General features: G+C 46.8%; 1 protein-coding gene across 1 annotated transcript in view; it reads right to left on the reverse strand.

Moving 5' to 3' along the window:
* Nucleotides 1–12,902, reverse strand: part of LOC121152481 (cat eye syndrome critical region protein 2) — a 95,828-nt gene that overhangs the window by 22,997 nt on the left and 59,929 nt on the right. Inside the window, 5 exon segments of the mRNA XM_040974562.1 lie at nt 274–443; nt 722–771; nt 3,890–3,994; nt 4,532–4,671; nt 5,489–5,672. Of these exon segments, the coding sequence (XP_040830496.1) occupies nt 274–443; nt 722–771; nt 3,890–3,994; nt 4,532–4,671; nt 5,489–5,672 (649 nt within the window).

Consider the following 12,902-nt stretch of genomic DNA (forward strand, 5'->3'; position numbering starts at 1 on the left):
CAACCTTCCCATGAGGGAACACTGAGAAACGTAAAGGCTTGTTGGGTGGTGGGCACTGAGGGCTCCCTGGAAGGAGGAGAATGTTACAGGACCCCCAGTGAGGGAAATGCGGTTGGCACAAGATTCCATATTAACACTCCTGTTCAGAATACCGGAAAGTCCGTGCCACTTCCAAGACAGTGCAGTGAATTCAACAGTTCTAACGAATAGTACACAGTGCTGCATGACATTCACCAAGGAGGAGAGGATGAATACTGTTCAGTGTCTTTATACCTTCTGGGCAATCATGTTGCAAATCTCGGGCAGAAAGTCCTCACTGAGGAGCTTATAGAGCTGCCGTTCTCGAAGGGAGGTCCTCTCTCGAAAACTCTCAGTGACCTGCCTCCATTCTTCTTCTGTTTGGCACAGGAGCCACCAGGTACCTTGGCCTGGTCCTTGAGACCCTGCAAATCAAAGAGATGGATTCAGTACAGCTTGGGAGTCCGTCACACTGTGCCCAACTGAAAGGGCGCGAGTGAAACACCTAGCCCTACCCCTACGCTGTCCAGACAGAGGGCACAGCGCAGGTGCAAATGGACACACAGGCAGGCAGGCTAGAAGGAGAAGGAGAGGGCCACACCTGCAGAAGAGTTAAGTAAAAGGGAAGGCACACTTTCCATCAACTTTCTGAAGCCCTCTCATTACTGAACCACCCTTTCTAAGCTCCAGCAAAGATCCTTACCATGTCGTGCCTGGGGCTCGGATGCCAACGAGTTTTCTTCCTTTTTTTCACTGAAACACAAGAAAAGACCAATTAAAACAATTCTATTTCCAAACTGTTCCATGCCTCCCGCAGAAACTTCTGTGTACATTTCAAGGGCATGAGTTCAGGAGTTGAAGACAGTGGGCTATCGGCATGTTGCAAGATGGGAAAATACTGACACACACAGGTGCCCAATCTTACGGCAACATCAGTGCATAGGAAACCATAAAATTTTACCAAGCTGAATGCTAAGCAGTTAAGTCCCACAAAAAAGAAAGTGTAAGAATTTCAATGTCCTCATGTCTGATGCAGAGCTACACCGAAGACGGTGTTATTCTTTCGTTTTATGTACATAAATATGTATTTTTTTAAAAAAAGATTTGTTTATTTGCATTGAAAAGTCAGATATACAGAGAAGAGGAGAGACAAGAGAGGAAGATCTTTCGTCCAGTGAGTCAGTCCCCAAGTGAGCGCAATGGCTGGTGTTGCGCTGATCTGAAACCAGGAGCCAGGAACTTCCTCTAGGTCTTTGAGGCAGGTGCAGGGTCCCAAGGCTTTGGGCCATGCTTGACTGCTTTCCCAGGCCACAGGCAGGGAGCTGGATGGGACGTGGAGCTGCCGGGTTTACACCTGGTGCCCATATGGGATCCCGGCATGTTCAAGGCGAGGACTTCAGCTGCTAGGCTACCCACGTACATACGTATGTATTTCTAATATTGTTATGGTTGAGAGGGATGCATGCTCACGCAGGCCTCTGAGTAGGGTTCAGGTGGGTGGGACAATTGTTTCAGTTCAGTTCTTTTCTCCTGTTTCCGTCGGGAGGGAGGTGAGGGGGCTGCTGCTTGCTGTTGAACTGCATCAGCAACTGGGGATAAAGGACGATCATCTGATGACACCTTACAGATGCCAAAGTGTAGAAGAATGTTCTGAGGGAATAATCTGAATGGTTTTAATAGTTCTGAGACATTGAAGGCTTCACTGCACCAGGGCTGAGAAAATCTGCAAGGTCTCCTGCTGGCCAAGTTCACCTTAGCGCACTTACAGACTGCCTTTATTCAGAATGAAACCTCCTGGGTGATACTGGCAGTTAACTAACTTTCCTTAAAAAATGGGAATACTATTTTGACAAGTGTGTTCAAACACTTTAAATTGTATTCATTTAATTCTTATTTTAAAATACTTAAGTCATTTCAAACACACAGCTCTAATGGTACAATGCCACTAGTAGAGGGTGGCACAAATCCATATATGCTTGTCAAAATGTCTATATTCGTAACATAGAGGGTCTTTAACTGTAGGAAATGCCTGGAAAAATTGAGATACTAAACGTTTTTCTGAATATAAAAGGACATGTTGATCTTCCACAAAATCTCTTTGAGATTATTTTATAGGGAAAACAAAGTGGCATACGATATTTTGCACCTAGTTCTGGCTCTGTTATTCGGTCTTTACAATGAAAAAATAATTTCTTTGCACATTTACAGAGCACAGGGTAGAATCTACAAATTCTCACCAAGATTCACGTGGTTCAATGGCCTAAAATATAGGATGAAAGCAGCAGAGGTTGGCCTAAGTGTTTGGGAGACCCAGAAGATGCTCCTGGCTTTGGACTGCACCGCCTCCAGTGGTTACGGCTGTTTGGTGAGTGACCCAGTGATAGGAGATCTCCCTTAAGTTCCTCCCTCTTGGTTACTCTGCCTGTACAGAGTCCCATGTGCAGGTTCCATGGTCTGACCATGGAGTGCCAAGTGTCAAAGCTGAGCCTCCTCAGAGGCTCGGATGGAGCAGTGGACAGCATACACAGGTGCACAAGGAGGATGTGGCAGTCCATCAGAACCTGCAGACGACACCTGGCACCACCACAGAAGACAGAGGACAGAACAAATCAGTATCTCCCCCAGCCTTAAGGTAGACTGTGTCAGCAAGTGGATTCTGGAGAGATTTCATCATGCTTTGAATGGCAAAATCGGCGGCATTTCAGAACTGCTGGACTATCAAAAGCACTTGAGCAGGACCCTCAGAGCATGTCCCACATCGGGGACCTAGGATGGTGGGAGGCTGGGTGGAGCTTCTCCCTTTATTTCCCTAACCCCAGTTCTAAAATAAATAAATAAATAAATAAATAGATGAAAAAATAAAATAAATGAAAAAATAAAATAAAATAAAATAAAATAAAATAAAATAAAGTGGAAACAATGGTCTTACCCACTTTCCGGAAGCCTTTGACCCTTTTTGCCCTAATCCACTACGTAAAGGCTATCAAAATAAAATAATAAATAAAAAGGTTCATTTAGAGACTGAGACAGGTATTTCATGCAATGGTTCATTCCTTAACCATGAGCACCATCCAGGGATGGTCCAGACGAATACGAGGTCTCCCATGAGGGTAGCAGGGGTCTCAGCCTGGGTTCTGTCCACTGCTTCAGCACGGAGCCGGATCAGAAGGAAAGCAGCTGGGACTTGGGTGTTGCCACATGTGGCAGCGGCATCACAAGGGCAAGCTTTCCACTAGAACGCCAAACCCCGACACTGCAACTTCTTACATTCCACACACTGTCCTCTTTACACCTTAATGCTCATTCAATGAATGTCAGAAAGAAAATCATATTTCTGGAGGGTATGTAAATTATTACAGGTCATGCAGACAGATCCCAGTCAGAACTTTAATGAGGATCCGATTCAAGTTTCCAGGCTGTGAGTCTCGTGTCCTACCACAAGCACAAACAGAAGTTAAGGACCAAGGACAAGTCCCTTACAGCGTGAGATCTGAGGCCCGAAGACTAATAAGATTAGGCTTGGGGCCTGGTGCGGTGGCACAGTGGTTAAAGGTCCTCGCCTTGCACGCCCGGGATCCCATATGGGCGCCAGTTCTAATTCCGGCAGCCCCGCTTCCCTTCCAGCTCCCTGCCCGTGGCCTGGGAACGCAGTCGAGGATGGCCCCAAAGCTTTGGGAACCTGCACCCGCGTGGGAGACCCGGAAGAGGCTCCTGGCTTCAGACCGGCATAGTATTGGCCCGTTGCGCTCACTTGGGGAGTGAATCATCGGACGGAAGATCTTCCTCTCTGTCTCTCCTCTCTGTATATCCGCCTTTCCAATGAAAAAATAATAAAAATAAATCTTTAAAAAAAAAAAAAGATTAGGCTTACCTCACTACAATTTCCTCTTGCGGTTTCTTCCGTTTTGGGGGTCTTCCTCTTCTTTTTCCAGTTTTGCCAGGGACATTTGAGACATTCTTATGACCTTCAACTTCCCTAAGAAACAGTATTACTAAATGAAAACGTTACATTTGAATCTTAAATAACCGATTACATTATCACTTCTGGCTGGTGGGGGGGGGCAGTCACACATAAAAGGGCAGAGTGGCTTTTTGTCACTCTGAAGCTTCAGAAATGAGACCTCTTCCTTACTGAGAAAGCACCGAATAAGTAAATTTTAAGTTTCTACCAGCATTTAGAGCCCTCTGCAGGACCACAAAGTTCATAAAGTGGATTGTTTACTTGACTGGGAAAGAACGTTTTTCACAGATGACGGAAACCATTATAAGTGCCACGACTGAGAAAACACCTGCTGTACCCTTTGGAACCTCCTGTCAAGAATTTCATATTGAAAAGACTTCATTTTCCACCGTCGTAGTAGCAGAGATTACAGCATGAGACCTTTTTAAACTCCTTGCTATCTCTCTCAAGGTGTGCAAGTGCAGCCCATCTCTCCATCAGAAAAAAAAATAAATAAAATTTTTGATGCATTTTTATACAGTAGCTCTAGCAGCGCAGATATTCAGAAATCACCTGCTCAGAGAAGGTTCTCCGTTAGGTTTCCCATGTACCGGATCCTCTTTGTACATCCGTGTTCCATAAAAATACCAATAGAGTGCTCCCGAGTTGTCTTCACCCAACGGTTCTACACGAAGACTGTCTGCGTCCAGACCCTAGGACAAAAGGAAAACAGGGTTTGGGGAAACGAGGAACCAAATAAAAACCAACACTCATATTCAGAAAAATCAAAGCACTGCATATAATTTTCAAATAAAACACATGAAAATGAGGGAAGCGGTACCTTCTTCTGAAAAGCACAATATGAAAATATTTCCTAAGTTCCCTATTCCCACTCTTGCTCTCAGTGTACCACAAACAAAAAAAGAAAAAGAAAAAGAAAAGGAATCTTGGTGATGACTTGCTAAGTTCTCAGCACTTACTCACCCAATGATTTTCATAATGTGTCCCTATATGAAGCTGAACTGAGAAATCACCAATACATTTGATCACTGATGTTTGACGAAGATTGGAATCTGACTTCCCCAGGAGTGAAGGCCATATCTGAGCCGTAAGTGCTTCTCAGAACAAAGGAAGAGGGGAGAGACACCCCAATCTTCCTCCTGAAACACTTTCTTTGGAATGTGTGTGCGTACACGACAACCTCACAAGTATATATAGTTTCAAGTCACTGGCAGATTTAAATAAATATTTCAATTATACTCAAATCCTAGGGAAATAAAAAAAAAAATCAGTGGCTCAGTTTTTCTTGTTTTGGCTGAGATGACTCAGTCTTTGCTATCTCAATAATATGGATAATATGTACTTTCGTATATATGTAGGTCATGGACTCCCTCTGCTGCAGTGGTCACAGCTCTGTAGACAATGTCCCGGTCAGAGTCCAGAGGTCAGTGACAGCAGCTCAGCTCTGGCTCCTCTCAGTGTCTGAATGTGGCCGCACTGCCGCAGAGCAAGCGCTGCTGGCGTACACACCTTGAGAAGGTCGAAGACGTCGTCCGCATCAAGCCGATAGTCGCAGAGGCGATGCAGGATCTCCACGCGCGTGCGCAGGGGCAGCTCCTGGAAACTGGCTTCGCGCAGAGGGTTCGGCTTCCCTTCCTCCAGCTCCCAGCGGTAGTTGATGATGTCCTCCAGGTAGCTGTGGAATGTCTGAGGCCTAACCAAACGGCCCCCCACACAAAAGCTCATTAATGAAAAGCAGCAAATGGGAATCGGGCAAACAAAACTAGTGTTTGGACAGTGGGAAAGGCTGAGCAGAAACCACAAATGAAAAGCAGTCGAGGTTCCCTGCGCGCACCAGGACAGCCACCTTGGAGGCTGTGTTGAACTCCATCAAAGTACAAGTCAGAATACGTCGTCTTTACTTCACCCCACAAATAACACGGTCTGGGCGTAGACTGCAGGGCTGACACAATGCCCTTTCCCTTTGTAGAGGTTACACCATTCATATAGATAGGCAGGCTCACAAAAAGAGAACTTATCTACAAGTAAATATTAGAGCATGCTACGGAGCACTGTATTTTAAAAGTTAGTTTTCCAATCGGAAATATTTATTTAGGTATTTTGTTTTTGTTGATAGCGTAACTTAACAGAGAACAAATGACAGCGATATCTTCTATGCAGTGGTTCACTCCCCAGGAGCCAGGAGCCCTTTCCCACTCGCACACATCGGTGCAGGGTCCCAAAAACTTGGGCCACCTCTCTCTACTTTCCAAGGCTATCAGCAGGGAGCTGAACAGGAAATGAAGAGGCTGGGATCCAAGTCAGTGGCTACAAGCAGAGCTGGCACTGCAGGAGGGAGACTTAACCTGCTACATGACAGCAATGTCACCTATTTTATTTTTTTATTTATTTAAAAAGATTTACTTATTTATCCCCCAGTCGTAGACAACGATCTAAGTTTCCTTGTACCGAGGCAAGTATTACACTGCGGCTTTCATGGAATGGGCCACTGTACTCTGAGGCAGGTGAGAGAGCCCAAGCAGAGTGACTTAAGAGGGGAAAACAGGACGCCAAGCCTGGGTCTGGCCGAGGCACCTGCACACGTGGAAGAGTTGGTCTGGGCTAAATAGTATCATCTACCACCTGCTGACACGCTCAAAAGCTCAGACTGGGGACTATGCCTGGCTGGGCTAGACCACAGTAAACAGCTGCAAGTTTCAGAGCAAGGGGTAGGCCATGTCAGGCTGGGGCGCCCACCTGAATGTGAGATTCAGATGTACAGGCAGATGCTGCAGGGGACTTGTGGGCTGGCCTCTGTGGGACTGCAGCACCCACTGGTTTCTGTGAGAGCTGGGGGGTGGGGTGGGGGGACTGAGCTGGGCCAAGCTGCAGCAGCCAGTGGCACATGCACAGGCCAGCAGCGAGGGCAGAACATGTAAGTAGGGCTGTGGCAGTAGCCAGCATGTGTGAGATCTAGGTCTGGACCTGGGCCTGGTAGGGGAACTGGGGGACTTCCCTACTGGTGAGTGCAAGGGCTGGAGCTGGAAGCAGGCTAGACCAACTGGGCCAATCCACAGCACATACTGGCATGACCAAAAGCCAGGCTGGGTTATATCTGCTTTTCCAACAACAACAACAACAAAAATAAATCTTTAAAAAAGAAAAAAACGGGGGTGGAGGAGTGGGGTGCGGGAGGGGGGCGGCTCCTGAGTTCTCTGAGGCACGTGGTCCCTGAATAAGGCACAACAATTAAGCTTAGAACAGAAACTAAATGATAATAAAATAAAATTTAACAAGACTCTGCAAAAAATATGACAAAGTGTTTATTCTTCAAGATCATAAAAAACCCACACCCAAACAAAACCTCTTCGGTGGTACTGTGTGGTAGCTGTCACTGCCAGTACACCCAAAATAACAAGCAAGCCATGAGAAGGTAGAAGTCACGACTACTTGTAATCAGAGAAAAATGAATACACTGCATATCTTCCAGCAGAAAAACATGCATTCTACACAGATTTTACATGTGCTTATAGATATTTGTGCTGGGCAATCAAGGTCAAGAAATAATAAGGAACATGGAATGCTCTTTAAAACGGAAGATAATTGGCAATTTTTCCCCAGATGGAACTGTCACGTGGAAGGTAGAGAGATACACAGTAAGCGCTAGCAAGAGTTTCTAACCTCTACCCAACCCTCTCCACCCTGTGACTTTAAACAGTCACATCATTTTCTTTGCAACCATTCTAGATAATCATGAATAAGAGCCACATGAACGAGAACCTCTCAGGTTCTCGCAACACCCCAGGAACACTCTTCCACGTCGGAGTTTCCAGAATGTGAAAACAATAAAGCCCGTTCCTCATCCCGAGGTACTGATGCAGTCTGACAGCAAGGAGCGGCCTGCTCTCCCACCGCCTCTGCAGACACAGAAGAAGAAAAACCTGAAATATGTGTTTATCCATCTACCTCTATGCCTGACCTTTCGCACCCTAATCAGAGGCCAACATGGCATGTATCCCTCAACTATGTAAACATCATTTAAAAAAAAAAAAAAAAAAGCAGAGATCAGACTTTGAGTAGACAAAAGCAAAATAAAGAAAAACAACGGAAGGCAGCGATCAATGGATAGAAGGCCTCTTGCTCCCTGCCCCCGTGTATGTGTGTGTGTGTACACACACACACATTTTTCTATGTGGACCACTAATTATGCTGAGAAGGGTCGAGGAACAGGAGAAAGCATGAGACCAGTGCGTCTAATACTCCGTTCATTCTTCTGGCATCTCATGGGGGGCGGGGTAGATAAAGGGAGAATCTACACCCAGCATCCTAACTGCATCAGCACCTAGGGATGGGGCAGAGCCACTGATGTGGGGCATGCTCCAAAGGCACTGTTGAAATGATTTCCATAGTTCTGAAATGCTGTGGACTTCATTGCTCTAAGGTCCACTGGCTGACACAGTCCACCTTAGTCTCCATTCACCCAGATAATTCCTGGCAACACTTTGCTGGGACAGCTGTCCAATCCATTCTGCCCTCCATCTTCTGCTATGGCACTAGATGTCCTCTGCAGGCTCCAGTGAACGGCCGTTTTTCCCGGGTGCATCTGGGCATGCTGTCTACTGAACAGGCTTCAGCAGCTGAGGAGGCCCAGGTTTGACACATGCACTCCACGCTCTGTCTCCCCTTGGCATTTGCTGGCTCAGCCTGACCTGTTCACAGGTCCAGCTCATGTTGGTGGGTGCTGCAGCTCAGGCTGGACTGCCCCTACTCTTAGCCCCAATGGCACATTGAAGCAGACAGCCAACATGCCTTAGAATGAATTTCTCACCTCTGGTGTAATAACTTCTTTGAACAGTGAAGACTGCTCAAGTAATACCCTCGAACATTCTTGTTGACACTGGGACCACCAAGACAACCTCCAACAACTGTCTCCATCTCTGGAGCAGGACAGGAAGGAGCAGCACCCTCTATTCCCCTCCACCCCACCATGGACACAGGAGGGAAAACTACAATTAACTCACCTCTACCCAACCCTCTCCACCCTAACTGGAGGCCCACATCAGTCTATAACACCCTCACCTGTGTAATAAATATGAAAAGAATTTTTAAAATCCAAACACTTAGTGTATGGTGGTAAAAATGAGATCAGTGGCTGCCTGGTATGAAGTGTTAACACAATGGAGATGAACAACAAAAAGAGGAGATGAAAATGCTCTGCTTTCTTGAGCAGGTGTTAACTGTATTTGCATCAAAAAGAATCTCCCTGATTAGACTAGGCCAGGTCGTGCAATAAGACTGAATATGCTGAGGTGAGATGAGTCATGCCAGCCGGGGCCAAGTGTGGGCCAGGTACATGAATCCCAAGGACAAGGGGAACTGAAGGGGTATGGGTCACCTGGCCACGATCCTGGGGCCCGCCTTCCAGGTGGATGTTGGTTTCATGAACCCTGGGGTGGGGAATGGGGAATAAAGTGGGGCTTGGGTCTTCTGGCCTGGGTCCCAGGATCCACATACTTTGTGGGTGTCGGGTTCATGAGCCCCAGTGGTGGGGGATCTGGTGGGGCTTAGGTCTCCTGCTCCGGGTTCCAGTGCCCTCCTGCCAGATGGGTGCCGGGTTCATGAAACCCAGTGCAGCAGGATTCAGCAATGCTTGGGACACCTGGCCCAGCTACTTGGAGAGCCTGCAAGACATGCCCTACTTAATGAAAACATGGAACAGTGGACACGGGTCCTGTTGTGAAAGAATATGGCAGCACATTTGGTGCTGAAGCTGAAGAACAGATCTAATTGGACTACAACCACAAACAAACGATGATGGCAACAGATTTCAGTGAATGGAGCCAATGGACACTGGGGAGTGACACCATTCCTGACTCAGTGAAATCGGCAGCATTTCAGAACTGTCCACACCACTTGGCCAGAACCCTCGGAATGTGCACACTGAGGCTCTGGGCTGATGTGAGGTGGCGGTTCCTCATCCGCGGGCACTGGGACATACGGGAAGTTGTGAGAGGCTTCTCCCTTTGCTTTTCCTGTTGCCCCAGGAATAGAAGAAATAGCAAATTTGGAAGTAAACAATTTACCCAATTTTCCCTAAACCTTGACCCTTCCCCCCTCCCCATCAACTATGTAATCATTATTTTAAAAATAAATAAATAAAAATCTGCCTGAACACTTAAATGTTATGGTGTCTTAATTATATGAATAAAGGTAAATTCAAATAAACATTTAGCAAAGATAAAAGATTTGAACAACAAAAGTGAAACCAAAACACTGAGGTACATTTATTTTTAAGTGGCCTCAACTAGGAACCATTACATAACAAAATAATGTGGGATGCCAAATTAACAGAGAAATTAAATTTTTAATTTTGATAAATTTTCAGTTAGAAAGTAAACCAATCCTGTCTCTCCCCCTCTTTGTATATCCAACTTTGTAATAAAAATAAATAAATCTTTTTTTAAAAGCTAATACCAATTCTCACTTTTTTTTTTTTTTTTAGATTTATTTATTTTTATCAGAAAGGCGGATATACAGAGAAGAGGAGAGACAGAGAGGAAGATGTTCCGTCCGATGGTTCATTCCCCAAGCGGCCGCAACGGCTGGAGCTGAGTCAATCCAAAGCCAGGAGCCCTTCTGGGTCTCCTATGTGGGTGCAGGGTCCCAAGGCTTTGGATTGTCCTCAACTGCTTTCCCAGGCCACAAGCAGAGAGCTGGATGGGAAGCAGGACAGCCAGGATTAGAACCGGCATCTGTATGGGATCCTGGTGCATGCAACATGAGGACTTTAACCACTACGCTATCACATCGGGGCCCCCAAAATAAAGAAATAAATCCTTAAAAAAAAAAGAGAGAGAGAGAGAGAGAGAGAAAGTAAACCAAAAGAAAGCGAGGATACACCACACGAATAAAACTTACTCCTACAAAAGATGAGAGCTGATAAAAGGGGGAAAGTTTGGTTGCAAAAATTAAATACATAAATTGTTCAAGACATGGTTTATCAATCTTATCATCCCTTTTACAGCTAATAGCAAAGCAGAAATTCCTAAATATCTAATCCAGTGCTCAACTATGCCATGCTTTTATGAATAAAGATAACGGTAAATGTGAAGGTTATGTCACACAGAGGTCGAAGCAGCTAACTAGTACTGTCAGGATGCCACGTGGGCAATGGTTGAATCTGGCTGCTCAGCTTCCGAGCCAGGAACTTGATAACACACCTGGGAAAGTAGCAGACAACAGCTGAAGGGCATAGGCTCTACAACCAATTGGGAGACCAAGAAGAATCTTTGGACTCCTGGCTTTGGCCTGGGACATCCCAAGCTGCTGAAGCCATTTTGGGTGTGAACCAGTGGATGGAAGATGCCTCTATGCTTCTCTACAACCCACCAGGCTTGATAATATCTTTTCAAGGTCTACTGGCTGACCAAATCTACCTGACCTTGGCACATCCACAGACCCAGACATTTTCCGCAAAGCTTGGTTAGGAGAGCTGTCCAACCCGTTTTGCTTGCCTTCCTCTTACAAGGCACTCAACACCCTCTGATGGCCTAGAAGAGTTGCTGTCATGTCCCCCATTGCATACTGGCATGTTATCCATTGCACAGACATCGGCAATTGCAGAGGCCCAATCCTGATATACGTACTTTAAGATCGGACCACTTGTGATTTTCCTGTGGCCAGGGTTTGAGTCCAGGGATCTAGTTGGGGAGTCTTCCATGAAACGATGCTGAAGTGACGTTAGATCTGACTCTTGTGCCTGCCAGCCAATGCATGGTCAGGTCAGTCTGTCACTTGCAGCAGTGCAATGCACATACTAGTGGATGCAGCTGGCTGGTCAAGTCCCACCCAATCCAACTCTCACAAAAATCAATGGGTGCTATGCCCTAGGCCAGCCCAGCACCACTCAGGCCCAGTCCTCACGCAGATCAACAGGTGATGTGGCCTAGCTGGGGTGACCCCCTGATAACCCCCACCTGAGGCCTGTCCCCGCACTAGTAGGTGCGTGTGCTGGCAGGTGCTGCAGCCTAGTGCAGCCCATCCAGCATCCCATCTGGCTCTTAAAGCACACCCATAGGTGAAATGGCTTAGCTTAGACTGTCCTGTCCCAGATGAGCCCACATACATGCCAATGGATGCTGCTACCTCGTCCAGCCTGGCCCGCCCCTAGCCCTGGCTCTTACGCTTACCACCAGCAGCTGCAGCCCAACAGGGATGGTCCCACAGTTTCCCTACTGTTCCAGCTCCCAACCCTAGATGCGCTTCCAGGAGGGTATAATGGTCCATTCTGATCTTGACTCACCCTGTCCTAGCACTTGTCAGTGGGTGCTGTAGCCCTGTCTGGCATGATCCACTCTCAGGCTCAACACTTACCAGCAGGTATTGCAGCCTAGCCAAGCCTGGCCTGCACCTGTTCTGGGTCTCGTGTTCACCAGCTGAAACTGTGAGCCAGCAGTTCTTGTACAAGGCCTGTTTCCAGCCCTGGGTATCACGTGTGTTGGTGAGTGCTGTAGCCTATCTCAACAGTGGGTACTGCAGCCTAGGCCACCCAGATCCACTCCCAACCCTTGTTTTGTGCTCACAAACAGAAGCTGTAGCCTAGTGGAAGAGTCTGCTTACCAGGCCCTTTCCTAGCCTTGGATCTTGGAAGTTTTGGTGCTTTGCCCTAGCCTGGCATCGCTTCTCCCTAGTCTTGGCTCTTGCCGGCAGGTGTTGCAGCATAGCTCAGCCTGGCGTCGCCCACCCCCTTTTCTTGGTTTCAATCATTTTTAAAGGTATCGATTACTTTCATCCTCTATGAATGACAGAGAGCGTAACCCTTGGAGAGAACGGCCATCCATGGGTTCATTCTCTAAATGCCTGCAGAAGCCAAGGCTCGGACAGCCTGAAGTCATAAGCATGACACTACATCATCAGGTTTTCCCACATGGGTGACAGGAACCCA

Source organism: Ochotona curzoniae, unplaced genomic scaffold, assembly GCF_017591425.1.
Source record: "Ochotona curzoniae isolate NIBS_2020 unplaced genomic scaffold, NIBS_Ocur_1.0 contig_2457, whole genome shotgun sequence".
NCBI lineage: Eukaryota > Metazoa > Chordata > Mammalia > Lagomorpha > Ochotonidae > Ochotona > Ochotona curzoniae.